The following is a 16,209-nucleotide window of genomic DNA, read 5'->3' on the forward strand; positions in this document are numbered from 1 at the left end:
AGCAGGTTGTGTGACTACATCGTTGTTTAGTCTTTAAAGTAAGTGTAACTTATTGGACTGTTTTAAGCGTCTATGCCTGTGTTACAGATGCTATAGATATAGAATAGATATCTAGCAGGTTGTAAATAAAGACCTGTTTCCAGATGAAATCTTGAAGATGGAAATTGATTTCAATAGCTGAATTGACAACCTATTGCTAATCATAGGAAAAGGTTACAAGAGTGAGAGAAAGTGAAGGGGAGGGGTTGTGATACCTGCAGCAGAGCTTCATCTATAAGTTTCTTTGACTTCCTCAGGTTTTGCAAATCAACGCAACTCGGAATCGTTAGCTTCAGGCAGACAGCCCCGTTTTGGAGGAGGAAACTCCTATCTTCCTTTCGCGTTGGTCCTGTTTTGAATCTTTTCACACGATTGTAATTTGTATGTTGTTCAGAGGTCAGATACACCAAATGTTCATTCAAGATACCCTGATGTAAGACGGACAAATGTGTATGTTGCGCGTAAAGCGGAAACCTCTAGTGTTCAAAAAAATGAATCCAATGTGGAAGTGCAAAAGAAAAATGCAGTTCCTCGAGTGTCCGCTTGACCCGGAAGTGATAAAAGAAATGAAAGAAGTGAACATGATGACCACCTGGTATAAAAAACAATTTTGGTCTGATAAGTTATTGTCTTCATGGGCGGACACTGTACGGAGGATGAATATTTGTTGACTTTGTTGAAGGATACGAGTTATGCATAGTTAGGAGTGTGTCTGCGCTGATTGATGAGCATGATGTTACGGTTTGTCAAGAGGCTTAAAGCCCGCCTCAGTTCCAGCTCTTAGCCTGTTGTTAGGTTGACTGAAAATTAGGGTGTCAGCATTTCCAGTGTGGCGACTGTCACTGATGGACTTCCAAAAGTCCCTGCAGTAACAGATAGGCGATGTCACTCAGGCTTCGTCCATTAATACTTAGTGTCTATGGTTGCGCATCACAGCAGTCTGATGACTCTGAGAGCTGTAATACTGTATGATTGGAACTATTTGATAAATGAGTGCAACGTTTTGTATTTTAATCGAATGCATAGTGACGTTCTCAGTCTAGTTTCACTGTTCATCTGCTCATTTGAGTTAACTAATCATTGTATGGATGCAAAGTTTCCATATTATAATATATTCCATAATATTCTTTTTCTTAAGATGAATGTGTAAACACTCTGGTGACTTCCAAGCTGTACCTTTTTGACTCAATATCCGCGAAATAAAAAGTTCAACGAGTGTTGGCTTGAGTCAAGAAAAATGGCCCCAAAATATGACACCCTTTATCCTTATGCTCAGTAAATATTAGCATGCTGACACTCTTGCCAAGGATAGTGAACGTTGTACCTGTGTAACCGATGAGTTTAAGGCTCAGCATTGTCATTGCGTTGGCATGCTGACTTTGGCATCCTCACATAACCGTTTGCCTCACATAGCCATTTCAATAACAGTTTGAAGTTTTCTTTACAACAGACTAACAAAAAGAATCACAGAGTTCAGGGAGTATTTAATTCATTGATCCTTTACCTTTACCTTTTGAAAATCAAAACGTAAAAGTTACACAGATATTGGTGAATTAACAATCAGAGATATCAATGTACACCATTGCCAAATGATATATTTCACACCATAAATAGTCAGAGCACAGACGCAGGAAATCAGTTACCTGCCCCTGTCTGCAATTTATCATCAAGGGACCAATTCTGACACACTGATGTTCATAAAAACACGTACCCGCTTCGTAACCAAAAAGGGGGGGTCACACCCACTGATGGCCAAGTCATGTGATCGACACGAGGCATGCTTTACCTTAACAAACAGATCAATGAATAATGAATGGGAACAGATCAATAACAACAATTACAAATGTTTTGGCAGGAGCACTGAGGGAGGAACAGTGGGTTGGATAAAAACATGGATGGCTCAGGTATGTCACATACACATGTGAGGATGATAAAGATTGTTGAGTAAGAGAAATATTGACAATATGATAATGAGGTAGTAGTCAGCAGGGCGCTGCATACTTAATTTTCAATGGTATTTGGGCAACCTACTGTATCGACACCTATATATTTACACACTTCAAAACACAGCTTGTAATGTAAGACATGTCCTCTTTTACTTAACAAAGTGCCATATTGCAAGTTAAAAAGAAAAAAAGGCAGGTTAGAGGACTCCAGCTATTTATGATACTTATGCTCAAGGTGGGCCACTAAAAAAATCTAATTGTAAAGATTTTCTGCAAAAGTTTTCATTATTTCTGCACTTTAATTGAAACAAGCACAAAATTATTATTTTATCAGAGTAGCAAATCAAATATATTCCCTCTGATTTACAGAATACATGTTTCTGGTTTAAAGGGATTTAGAATATGTCATTTAATAGCCCACAAATTCTCCCAAATCTAAGTAAAAGCATGCTTTTAGCATGGTTTCAGTCAGAATTGGTCCCTGTTGTAATGCACAACAGTGAAATAACTTTAGTTATATCTTCATCCTCTACAGTTGAGCTTGTAAATTGAACAGCAGCTAGTTTAAGTTGGGATAATTGGGTGCTGGAGTGGGTCTAGGCAGCCTCTGTCACGTGGCCAATCAGGCTGCAGGATCAGTGCTAGCCATTGATATCGCAAGCATGTCGGCAACTAAACCCTACTGCAATGTCAGGGATTCCTTTGATCACAGTATCATAATGTTGTGACAGCACCACAATTTATCACATCACATAAAATCCTTCAGTAGTATAGGCACCCCCCCCCCCATCCCCCCCACCAACATGAAGACGAGTGGAGCAAAATACAGTATTACTCACACCCAACGCAGTGGACATGGAGCTAAACACAGAGAGGAGATCTGTGCCTCCCAACAGAGATCACACCTTGTACTGACACACTGTTGTGTTGCTGCTGACACTTTATTTCTTGCATAGCTATTCACATGTGCATGCTCGGGCATCCCGAGCTCTCCTCACAGATGCCCGCCCTCCTCCTGGCCGGTGTGGAGGAGAGGGTGTTACTCTGCTCTGCACCGGCCGCTGTGTCAACATGAGGTCAAGAAGAAGTGATCCACGTGTCTCCTCTACTCCTAGAGGGAGGAAGGCCTCGCAGACAACAACCTCCCGCTGGGTTAAAAATAAACCCAGTATGGAGTGCCACCACTCCCGCTCTGCACCTGCCGTTTACCTCCGTTTGGTTGAAGCTCTATAAACACGGGCATAGCTATTAAAAGAAGGGAGCTGTCTAAAATGGTGAGAGCAGATGCTGGGCACCTTTCTCCCTGTGTGTGGGATGACTCTGCTACGGGCTTAAAGGGGCCCAAAATAGAGCGGTTGACATATGGGCCTCTGATTGTTTGAACATGGAATCTCCTGGACGTATGCCACACGGCATAAATCCTTTGATACTGCCAACGCCAAACCTGCTGATCATCTTTCACCTAGCGTGAATCAGGTCATCTATTTGCATGCCAAGGGGCGATTTTACACGGGCTTAAACAATGACCAAATTTGGGGTTCAATGGGTTGCATGAACAGCACTAACACAGGGAGAGGAGGAGTGTGTGACAGCAGTGCAGTGGTGTGTTAAACTGCTGGGACTCACAGGCATGGCCTTACAACAACAGTAGCATTGAACAGCATGTGACATATAGGAGGTTCAGCCTGTTTTCCCCACAGCTCCCTTTTATTGCTGAGTTACTACAGAATAAGACGACTAACTGTACCTGCCTATGCTAGTTTGGTTAAACATGGGACCAGCAAATCTTCCAGTCTGAGACAGATCCATAAAGATCACACGGCTTACTGCTCTGAGAGGTATATCCAAGAACATTTAAACTGATAAGAGTTCACATTTAGTAATTGTTTTTTTTTTTTTACAGGAGGAACAAGAGAAAATGGCCACCAAGGTCACCAGACTTTGAACTGTACACTCAGTCTTCCATTAATAAATATATACATGTCCTGGTCAAGTCCAGGCAAAAACACAGCTGAGACGTGTGAGTCTGTTTATGGATGTCAACACCTCGACTGTCTTCAGAACAACTTACAAAGAAAAAACGTTTTCTTTTATCTAGATCTGGCAACTACTTGTTCTGAAGATGCTGAGGGGCAGCGGGTCCTTCTTCATATACAGCATGACCACTGACAGTAAACAAAAAACAAAAAAAATGATTACTGTACATAGTATTTCTTATATATTTTAAATTAATCTGCATCATTTTTATATTTATATTAATAACCAAGTTTTGCATTTCTTCTTTTTTTATTCAGTGTCCTGGGTTCCAGGAGGAGAAGAGAGGTCGGTCTCTGTCCAGCCTCAGTCAGTTGGGGGGGTGGGGTGGGGGTCTCCGTCTCCTGGCTTGGTTCAAGTCACTTTCTGAAGTCATGGTGACCCCATCAGACCTTGGCCTCAAGCATCTCCAGGAAGAGTTTGTGCATGGGCACCTTTCCCTGCACCTTGATGCTGTAAAAGTGCTGCACGGCCTTGGTGGCTGTCTGCCGCAGCAGAGGCAGCGTCATGAGCAGCTTGCCCGCCCGCCTTGGATCCTCCTGGTGCTGACTGCTCTCATAGTCCTGCAGGGCCTCGTGCAGAGCGTCCTGGAGCTTCTGGACTGCCTCCATGTCCTCTATGTGCATGGAGTCTGACGGGACGAGAGCAGAGACAGGAGCATGAAGAGTGATGGATTTTCAAATATAAAAATAAAAGAGAAGTAACTTGAAATAACTGTAGTTTACAACACGATGTGAAATGGATTTTTCTAAAGCAAAATTAAATCTCATGACTGATCTTTATGGCTCTGTCAGAAGCAGGAAGGTAGGGAGAACATTATCAGTATAACTCACACCCTGACAAGATAGAGAATAGATCATAAAAGAAAAGAACAACAGCTGCTTTATTATATTTATATATTTATTTTAGTGGGGGGGGGGGGGGGGGGGGGACAGGCGGGATATTCATATGGCCCTTGACCAGCAAGACTGAAAATCAATGCTCTCCTCCAGTAACAATGGAATGAATAGCACCCAATCTAGCCTGAGTGAGCACACATTAAACACCTCACTGTTCCAAAGGACAGATTGTTTTCAAAAAAAAGAAGGGGTGGGGGGGGTTGGGGGGGGGGGGGGGGGGGGGGGTTCCATTAGAGAATTGGACGCTATAAAGAGGCCTGAGAGGAATACAACACATCTTTTGAATTAAATGTCTTTCTTCCTTAAATGGCTTTCTGACCATTGGAGCTTCTTAAACACAACATAAAAACCAGTCATCAAAATCTAGCATCTAAAAGCTGTCAAATTCCCCAATAAAACTTTTGTATTGTTTTTCTATCCTCACAAATGGCAAAAGGGCTTTCTTTCTTTATTGTACTGTGAACTAAGAAACTGAGCCTCTCTCAGCTTCAGTCAGCCCAAACCTCTCCCCCTTCCTGGCTGCTTTTGGAGCAGTCTACAGTTTCAGTCTGGCGTCTCTCCGGTGTTCTTTCTCCTATAACGTTTTGCAACACTGCCATCGTTTTTCACTGATCCTACTGTACAACATGTTACAGCTCTCCTCTCTCATTCTCGCCTTCCTCTGCCTCCTGTTTCTACCTCCCAGCCTTTCTCAGGGACAGCCCCGGGGTTGTACTTTCTCTCACTGGTTAACCGTCGTCTGGCACTCCGGAGGCGGCATGTCATTGGCTGCCTGACTCGTCTCACCTTGGCGGTGCATATTTTACCACACGGGACAATAAAAGGCAAAACAGATTTCAGACTTCGCCCCAAATTCATTGACTGGAACAACTGTATTCCCAAGACCTTGAGACATTTCTCACCCTGACGGTTTTCAAATCCACAGTGGTAAAATGAAGTAGGTCGTTTTGTAAAGTGAATGTGAGAGGGAGGGGGTGAGAGGGGGGGAGGATGGAAGAACAAAAGGCAAAAAAGAAAAAAAAAATCTCATAAGAGGATGTAGTGTGACTTAATTATCTCTTGTTCTTTTCACAGAGGCTGGATTCACAACCTAACAAGCAGCATTTGAACTAATCAAACCATTTTGATCTACTTCCATCCTGGCAAACGCAAATTAATTTGAGACAATTAGGACTAAACGATTTAAAATTGAGGAGAAAAAAATAATAAAAAGTAAAAAGCAGAAGGAGAAAGATCAACAGATGAGCAAGGAAAGGACGGAAGGAGACAGTGAGCATGCAGCTTGTATTCCTGGGAGGGAGGGGACTAAAAAAACAACTTTGAAGAAACAATTTCCTCGCAATCCATCAGTGAGCCCACGTCGATCCGATTGATAAACTGCTAATTACAAAATCAATGGCTATGAATTTTCCCAGCTGTCAGACAGAGAGGCTCCCGGGAGAGCGATCTCCCTGAGACCTTGTTCTAACATTCTGGACACCCTCCTCCTGCTCCTCCTCCTCCTCCTCCTCCTCCTCGACCCCCAACTCTCCTCTCTCCCTCCTCCCCTCCCAAAGCCCTGTTGTCTGAAAGCAAAGGTCCTACATCAGCATTTTCATTTTTCAGCCGGGGACAAAACAAGGGAAAGCGGCCCAGTGACCGGGGCGTGCATTGATCAGAGCGGGACAGGTCCTGCCTCCTCAAAAGGAGCCTGTCGATAGCAGCGTGCCGTCTCGGCATCGGAACAAACGAGGCCTATCACTCCCTGATACTCATTCCATTCGACTTAACACATTTTATTGACAGCCCCTGTGCTCCTAATGAAATGCTAAATTTATCTCCCGTGGCTGCTGTGCCCTGCAGCTACTGTTATGGAGATAGAGAAAGAGAGAGAGGCGGGAGAGGGAGGCCAGGAGAAATACCACAACGTGGAAGGTGTTCAATTAAAAAAGCTCACTCCTACATCTCTCTTTTCCCCGCTCACACACTGCCCTTATCTTCTCTCCATCTCTCCATCCCACGCTCCAAACTAAAGGTTACACTGAAAAACTCCTGAAAAACTAAAAAAATGTCATTTCAGAAAGTGTGTCAGACATTATCTCACTGTTTCTGGATGTTATGCTGTCCAGGGTGCTTTACTCAGAGGGACAGTCAGGAGACAGTGAAATATTTAGAGAGAGAGAGAGAAACACCTCTCACTTTACAATGTCAAGTCTTATGAATAAAAGGAAAACTTGACTGTATTTCTCACATATAGAGAATATATGGATTGTATAATTTAGCAGAGAAAAACTGTTCAACTGATTATTTGTCTGTATTTATTGTGAAAATAATCACATTTTTTTTTGCTGTTTTTATTATTATAAGTCACTTAATTTAATAATGTATTTGTCAAACACTATTAGAAAAACTAAAGCAGGACAATGTGCTATGTTTAAAAATAAAATCAGATTGTGAAGTGAAACTAAAATGTGTTTAAGTATGACACTAAGGCTTTGTTCATCTGTAAGTAACTTAATTATAAATGTGATTATGAATATTGTTAAAGAAAATATCTTCATACAAAGTTATTCATAAGACTTCTATCTGAATTTAAACACAAGCACTGAAGCATATATTCTGTTCTGATATAAGCAATGATAATATCATCATTAAATACTGGGCTGTTTTAACTACTTAGTTTACATGAAATAAAGTATTTTACAGCATATCACGGGAAATATTTAAAGCAAATTTAAAACATAGTGGAATTTTCATTAAAATTGACACAAAATTAATTTGCATTACAAATGACAAATCCTCACAACTTAAGTGTTCTTTGTGCTCTGTCCATGTGCTGAAGAGTAACCCACCTGAGTTGGAGAGCGCAATGGCCTTGAGGGTGACAAACTCCTCCTTCTCCACTTTGAGCTTCTTGCACTTGCGGACCAGCTGCAGGATGGAGACGTAGAGGTCGAGCAGGCCAGTCAGCCGCGAGTGCTCCTCGTCCATGATGTAGTCCTCGGCGTACACCAGCTCATCCTCATACGGCAGTGAGCGGAACACGATGCTGAGGATGAGGATCTCCATCCATGCACTCTGCAGCAAACTCATCTGATCGCCCAGAGAGAGAGAGGAGAAACCTGCAAGGACACAGAGGAAAACTGTGTGAGGACAGCAGAATAATAAAACGCAGTCTGTCTGTGTGTATCAGAAATTTTGCTCACATAAAAAAAACTTAATGTGCTTCTTCCAGGAATTAGACTTCTTTTATCCAAAAGTAAAATAAAGTATTTTAAAGTAGAAGAAAATCAGCACTGTGGGTTCATCAGTAAACAAAACATGACTTGTCGAGCCCCGGTAGCCTGTTTGACACATTGAGGCACATGTTAACGAGTGCTGTTTAATTTTAAATGCACAGGGGAAGGTCCTCTTTGAAGCCTTGTCAGAGCACTTGAGTGGGCTTTACTGTAAGTGAGGACAGTAAATCGGTGCAAAGGTCCGGGATACACAAAGCCATGTGGTTACCCCCTTGTATCCTGTCACACTTCTATTGGTGTGAGGGGGGATTAGCACCGAGACACATTCTCATTGGAGGGGTGGAGGACATGACATGCACTGTGTAGCAAGGGAATGTGATGAAGAAACACACACATAGCAACATGCACAAACGTGTGTCTACCAAGAAAACAAAAACAGACACACATGTGAAGGATCATGACACCTCTATGTATGCACATAAATCCGCATAGAAGAACACACACGGAGCACCGGGGTCACATGGCACAACCCCGGCCTGAAGACCTGCTTAAACCCGGGGGCCGCCGGGCCAGCAGCAGCTAGAGGAGCTGGAAGGGATGAGCTTGGGCACATCAGACTTCTGTCGATTTCCCTTCAACACCTCTTCACATCCTCAGAATAGAATGTTGAAGAATAATATCCCAAAAAAATGAGCTATGAGAATTTTAAACAAAACAAAAACGAGGAAAAAAGAGTGAGGAAAAGATACCAGATAGATACTGATCTTATCCTGTCCTTACGTACAACCCTTCAGCTGTCAATAAACTGCATGAACCCCCCTCGCTCTTTTAACTTCATCGCTGACCTCCCCCCTTCTGAACAGCGCCTGCAGGCAGCCTTTTCTGACTGCATATTAGGCTCTTCAGCTCCGCCCTTGATTAATATGATGGCGTTTACAGGTTTGCTGTCCAACTGTGGTGTGATTAAAAAGCGACAAATCACTGTATTGACCAGGACGCCCATTGCATCTTTTCCGCACATTTTCTCTTAAATATAAATGATCTCCCACCAGCATGATGTCCACACACACAAACAAAGAAATGTGCAGGTTTAGAAGAACGAGAGCATTGATGAGAGAGCGTGAGAGGAAGTGGAAAAGAAACAGGACAGAGAGAGACAGGCAGAGTGAAAAGAAGAGCCAGAGAGAGGAACACCTGAGTGTTCAATTTCCCTTATCGTGGTGATGACCACTGCAGGGGAAGAGCTGGAGGATACATTAATTAACAGATTGGGATCAGAATGTGAGGGCCTTCACATTTTGAAGGGGAATCAATAGTCAGTAGAATAGAGTGCTAACAGAAAGGTGCTGCTGCCTCACTGGACCGGTCAGAGGTCTGAAGAGCCCAAATTAGACCCAACAAAGCAAACTGCCGAAAGCACTCAAAACACTCGGCTATTATCAGCGAGGCAATAAGCCATATTTTGTGAAGGCCTGTACCATTACACACATCTAGACTGCTTGCAAAAATCTCCTGTTGTGCTATTTCCTTGTCTGCATACGTGGCCATTAAGTTGGACAGAATGTGGACTGGCCGGAGGGAAATTGTCATGCAAGCATGGACGCAGTCTTGATTGCCGCATCAGGTTGGCATCACAATCACAGGCGAGGCTTTGTCTAGCCTTTTAATGCCAAGGAGGACTGAAGCGGAACTAAAGTGCTGCTCCCAATGTGACAGCCTGTGTGAAGGCCTTGTTCAGGGCTTGCTGGAGAGGCTTTAGAGTTGTTCTCTTACGGCAGACACCTCTCAACCATATGCACACATGCAGCCTAGCAGCCTACAATTACCTTTGACGCTAAAAGTCCTTGAATTTAATCCAGTGTTGTGAGATGGAGAGGTGGTGTTTTTCCCCGGCTCCATCCCCTCTCTTCAGGGCCTAAATTATCGCTCCAAATGGGATCTCGTGTCGTTGCCTCGCCTTTTTCCACTCAATTTAATCGAGTAATGAAGTGACTTCCCGACTCCGCAGGTCACACAGCGCTCCGGCCGCCTCACTCTGAAGGTGGCCCGGTTAAGTGCCGTCGGAGTGGGTGATTTCCTCTAATGAAATATCAATATTTACATCTTCATTTCCAGCCCACTGCCTTGGCGGGGTTTGACCAAACATGACACAATATTGACCAAATCAGAGAGGCCTGTCTACATGTTTGAAGGGCCTTTTCCACTCCGCTGCTGAGTGCTCTGGTAGATTTCTGGCAGAAAGTCTTTGTATACAGAGATAATAACAATGCAGAGTTTGTCTTTGTTCACGTTGACTTAATCATCATGCTCATATAGTGATTGCAAGCCTTAATTTCAACTTTGAAAATACTACATGTAGTAAATGCTTCTGTTCAGTCGAGACAAAGAAACAAGAATGAACATACAACAACAGTTTAGTACATGTATCCACCAACAGCATCAGCACATCATCATTCATGGCTCAAAGGGTGAAAAGAAGACCACTAAAGACCATCAACAGAAGCCGAAACCATCATCTCTTTCTTTATCTCCCCAAAAGCCCTCGGCTGTGTGCAGGAGGGGGCAGCCCAAACCCACAGACGGCTGCTTCAAACCCCTCGCAGAGATTAATCAGAGCACCGTTTCATCTGCCAGAGCTCAGGACGGTCCAAAATGAAATGTTAGAGCTTTCTGTTGAGCTGGAGTTCATATTCTATTAATTTATTATTGTTTCCCTCTCCCCGAGGGCCATTAGCGCGGGTAATAAAAAGAGATGTAATTACGAGGCACGGTGGCCCCCTCCAGCTGCAGCCCCCTCGTAACTCACCCTCAATCAGACAACAGAGCAGACAGAGGCAGAGGGAGAGGGAGACAAAAAAAAATGGCTGGCGAGGGAGAGAAATGGAGGATAAAATAGAGGAGAAGATATGGGCCAGAGAGGAGGGAGATAAGGAAGAGAGAAAGAGACCGAAAAAAAAGGCTTCAAAACATTAAGGGAAAAGGAAGAGGGAGATAGAAAGAGGAAAGAGTAATTCTGGCTGGACAGAGGCTGATCTATCACGGCTGGCTATCAGAAGGACAAGCAGGCCCTGAAGACTTCTGCCCAGCGGCAATCTCACCTCAGCCAAGTCAAGTACTCTCCGGGCTCCAGTTGGAGTAAAACTGCCCCTAACAGGACCCCAGGGGTTCAACATGTCTTTTTTTTTTTTTTTAACCTCAGACTGTGCTGAATGATCGTTCTGCCATAAGCTTATTTTATATCAAAGCTTTTTATTGAGAAAAAAAAAAAAAGAGGACAAGAGGAAAATGTATGCACCTCTGATTTGTATAGATTCCTCTGATCGAGCAGAGTGACGAGTGACACACTACTGTGTAAGATGAATAACTGATATAGGACTGAAAGGCATTGTTAGCTGCTTCATTATGGTGCATGTGTGTGTGTTTGAGTGGGCACTGATTTGTTTGTGTCAATGTGTGTGTGTGTGTTCGGTGTGTGCCTGTGTGTGTGTCTAGCAATCGACCATGATTCTTCTAAAATTTACATGACAGCGTCAGGAGGACCTAATCAATAGCCGCTTGGTAATAAATTGCTGTGCACGGCATGAATAATATGACCTGAAGTCGAGTCGCACGTACAACACAAACAGCTCCGTTTGCCGTGAGCTCTCCCTGGACGCTGATTTGATGACACAAACACTGTTTTTATATCGAACACATTTATGTCAATACCATCTGAATTGACCCGGTGAAAAAGAGGTTGATGATTGAAAATTAATCTTGTTTTTTCTTTTCAGCTCCAGCGCTCACTTTCAGGCGAGTCGGATATCTGCCTTCTTTCGACATGATAGTCAGTCCATTATCCCGTGGTAAGTAGCTGGGGAATGGGTGATTTGACCAGTAGCCTGTGAACGTTATGAGGTTGAAAAACATTAAATACAGTAATCCCCTTGTTTTAATCTGTACCCTAAGACCTCCTGACCTGACAGGGAAGTCTTTAGCAATCCCCAGGGTCCCACTAGCCGATACTGACGGTACATATCTCTGTTTAGCCCCAAAGACCAGGATGAATCAGGCTTTAATGATTGCCATAATTACACATAATTTATCTCTGCTGCCATCAAGCACCACTGTTTAATGAAGGATGGCGCTCTGCTGACGATCTTTTAAAGGGGCATTGGCATTTACATTTTCATACTGAGCATTTTATTTTAACGTATGAAACATTTTGACATGAATGCTTAGATTCAGAACCAGGATTTTACCAGGAATCAGCTTGGTGACAATGTGAACAATGCATGCTTATAATTGCGATGCTGGATGTACCTGTAACTAAACAAAGCCCTCCCCCACCCTGCCTGGCAGATGTCCCTTTTCTGGCCCTGCATACTCCTGACTGCCTGTCTGTCTCCAAAAAACGCCCCCATCTCAATCTCTCCCCAGCTTTTCCACCTTCCTCTGGCTCTCCTGCCGGGGTTCAGGCTTCAGCATCCACCTGATTGCTCAATCTATCTTTATCTCCTGTGCTGAAGCCTACGTCAGAGGGTAAATTGAATATACTAAGAGCTGTCTGTTGGTGTCTATATTTAATAAAGTGCACTGATGAGGTGCTGATTTATTGCCGGGCAGTATTCACACTCTATTACAAGGAGATTACGCAGCTTGAGTGGGATCAGGCTGGCAACACAGTAAGTAGATTTCACAATTTAATGGCAAAGAGAAAACAGGGGCCCAGAGGGGGGCTGGAGGAGGGTGGGCTGATGGGTGGGTGATTATGTTGGAGGGTTGAGCTGACACAAACACGACAACATACAAGAGGCGCGATCTCTTTTTAACATCGTTGCCTCCATGCTAACAACTAACACGCCAGGCGCATGTCTGTCAACCGCAGAGCTGATGAACTAGAATCCAATAAAGCACAGATGATGAATATTCCCAAAACACTGGTATTGAAAAGAACAATACCAACAAGGTAATTTCATTACAATCATCTGGTGTTACTCAAAAACCAAATATAGATGAGGATTATTTTATGTTAATTAATAATAAATTAAATGAAAGACTTGGCAGAAACAGAAGTTCTAAAGATTAGTTACCTCACATTCTAGTTGTGACATTCCAAAGCAAAAATATGTTTTATTTTGTAGGAGCAAAGCAGCGGCAGCAGCAGAGAGTCAATGTTTGCTTGGCCCTTTAGCCTTCAACAAGCACCTCCAGTAACAGCAGCATGCACGGCAATATTTTGCACATGAACACATGGCATTCCCATTGCAGGTGGAAGGGATGTGGAGTATCAAGAGGTCACGGGGGTCATGCTGGTATCCTGACGCTCGTCATAAGGCAGCAATGTCAGAGTGGTAAACAAGGCCTAGTGGACTGAAACTGTCAGTATACTGAGTTCCTCCATGAACCTCTTGGACAGAGTGAAATGCAGCTTTATGGGAATGGACGGGGGCCAGAGGGGTGGACAGTGGACTCCTATGTGTGTCAAAGGTTGTTAGCACCTTAGGAGCAACAAGCCATCTGTCAGCATCCCCTAACACTGCTCCTAATGACCCCACCCCCCTCAGGCAACAGCCGTGTTACACAGCTTCATGGTGCTATTTGGAGCGCTGACACGAGTGTCCAAAAGCTCTGCAGCGATTATCAATTAATCAAAGACAGATTGAAAACGAGGGCAGGGCTGCAGTCTGAACCTGTGGACAGGCTCCCAATACGTGACAACAGCCTTCAATACCTCACTCATTAGACTACGCTAACCTAAGTGCACCTGAACTGATGAATCAATCGTGTTCTTCTTTGATCTACAACTGTAGAAAGAAAACTGTTAAACCTAAAAAGCACTTCATCTATGCAAACCAACCTTTCATGTTCTGCTTAATAGAGCTGGGATTACAAAGTTGACATTGGACCCAGGGAGAGAGAGATACCATCTATTCTACTGATAGGACTTTGATATCCTCCAATCGCCCTCCAATTAAAACTCAATAGGGCCACTCTCCTCCACATTATGCCACTTTTGAAACGCGTTTTCAAATGTTAGCTGAGAATAGGCAAAATTAAAAATCAATTGAGTGAAGGTAAGTGCCAATTTTTGTGACATTTAAATTGTTACATTTGGACTTTAGTTATTGGCCCATCTGTCAATGGCCTAATCAATGTGGTCTACTTCATAATGAACTGTTAATCCTTTTAATTCCATTGCCTAGGGCTGCAAAAATCTATCAGAATGCAATCAGCAGTTTTCTCCTCCCTGTTATTTCTTGTCCCAGAGCAGAGGGAAGGAGAAATATTGTAGAAAGCGAGCATGCAAGGCTGCCCTGGGGTACCATGGTTGCATGGAGTGTTAGAGCATGGAGTCTCGCTCAACCAGTGAACCGTCTCTGATCAGGTTCAGCCATGTACAACTCAATTATGCAGCCATTTCATGGCCAGAGGACACCGACTGTCCTAATACAGACACCACCAAAGGGATACAAAGACCAAGCAGTGAGCTGAAGCGTAAATCTTTACCCTGTCAAAACGTCTTTTTAGTGTGTGAATTAATTATTTACGTTATAGAAGTTTGAAAATAAAACAAATGCAAAAGTGTGTATTTAAACAGATCACATTAGTCTACTTAAACTTCACTATCTTGCAGGTGCAGCACTCTCAGTTCCAGGTACTGGCTCACAGTTGTACGAGACACTCAGGCTTAGCGCCTCAGGTTTTGGGTTAAATGATCATTATCATCATCGGTGGGGCAAATCCCATTAATATTAAGGATCCATTCACTGTACAATAGGTGTGAGTATAATCAGATTAGCAATTAATCCAATTAATGTGTAAAAAATATTAGAGTGATGATGCACTAAAGGATAATAAAACTCAAAATCTTAATGTGTGTTAAATTGAGTTTTAGGACAGTGACATGGAAAAAGAAATCAAAATCCAAGTCACAACAATTTCACACGTGTGGCTGCTTAATTAGCTACACATGCTGTTGTTTATGGCCTTTGATAATTTATATTATTATCTTGTTTTTCTTAGATGTGTTACACGTTGTGTAATGTATCTTAGCATGTTTGTGTGTGTGTCTTCAGAGCTTCAGAGAGTCTCTTCATGCCTGCATAGTCTACACTCAGTAGCCTGGACAGGGATGTAGTCGTCTGGCTGTGACGCTGGTGTCATTTTTGGGTCGCAATGATGAGAGTCTGTACCGGGTCAGCTGTGATTCAGTCCTGACTAAGCTCCTTGCTAAACTCTCACTCTGCTGACCATGCAGGGCTCGTGGGGAGTGATCCAAACTGTTTTGACGCGTAAGGGGGACGGGCCGAGGCCAGGGGCTGGGAGCATATCCATCTCTAATCTCCTTACTATCAGATCTGTACCTGATTAATACCCCACCTTCTGAGAAGTACTCTAATACCTTTTCAGTACAAAATGCACCTGCCCGAGGGAGGTCAGCGAGACTCCATTTCACTTTCTGAAAATAAATGAACCTACTTAAGCTAGGAATTGGGATCGAGATTTATCATCTGAAATAACTTATATGACTCCAAATAATTCAAGCACTCTTATGAATTGTGTTTGTAAGACAGTGTGTTTGTGCATCTCTGCTACAGTGATGTCGCACACTGACAGCTGTGTGCCTGTCCCGAGTTATGCTGATGAGTAGAAGGGGTTAGGGAGGTGCCGCTGAGGGACACATTCATTTAGTTTGTTACCCCTCTGTCCCTACAGCTCTGTAATGTTATAGAGTTATGGGGGTCAAGCTCAAGATCAAGGAGAATCTGCCTCGCCGGCAAAAAAAAAGAACGGCTAAACAATGTGTTCTCCGTCAAAATCAGAGGAAAACTCTTGAAGGAAGCAAAATCTCTGCTGACGTGAGGTGCTGTATCCTTAATTCAACAGCCTCTTATAACCTAACACCTCGTCTATCAGAATGCCTATGGGGCAGGGAAGAAACATGATTATGCCCATCAATAATTCAATGTGTATGTGTGTGTGTGTGTGTGTGTGTGTGTGTGTGTGTGTGTGTGTGTGTGTGTGTTTCTATGTGTTCATATGTGCATACTGTATGTGTTTGTGTGTGTGTGTGTGTGTGTGTGTGTGTGT

The 16,209-nt window shown here is 43.3% G+C and overlaps 1 protein-coding gene across 7 annotated transcripts in view; it reads right to left on the reverse strand.

Moving 5' to 3' along the window:
• Window positions 1–1,503: 1,503 nt before the first annotated feature.
• The window catches only part of esrrb (estrogen-related receptor beta), a 44,614-nt gene continuing 29,908 nt past the window's right edge, over window positions 1,504–16,209 (reverse strand). For all 7 annotated transcript variants that reach the window (XM_065966607.1, XM_065966605.1, XM_065966610.1 and 4 more), the window contains 2 exons: window positions 7,750–8,019; window positions 1,504–4,650 (listed from right to left, as the gene is read on the reverse strand). In XM_065966607.1, the coding sequence (XP_065822679.1) occupies window positions 4,406–4,650; window positions 7,750–8,019 (515 nt within the window). In that variant the 3' untranslated portion in view covers window positions 1,504–4,405. The remainder of the gene's footprint in view (window positions 4,651–7,749; window positions 8,020–16,209) is intronic.

This window comes from Labrus bergylta, chromosome 18 (genome assembly GCF_963930695.1).
Source record: "Labrus bergylta chromosome 18, fLabBer1.1, whole genome shotgun sequence".
NCBI classification, from domain to species: domain Eukaryota; kingdom Metazoa; phylum Chordata; class Actinopteri; order Labriformes; family Labridae; genus Labrus; species Labrus bergylta.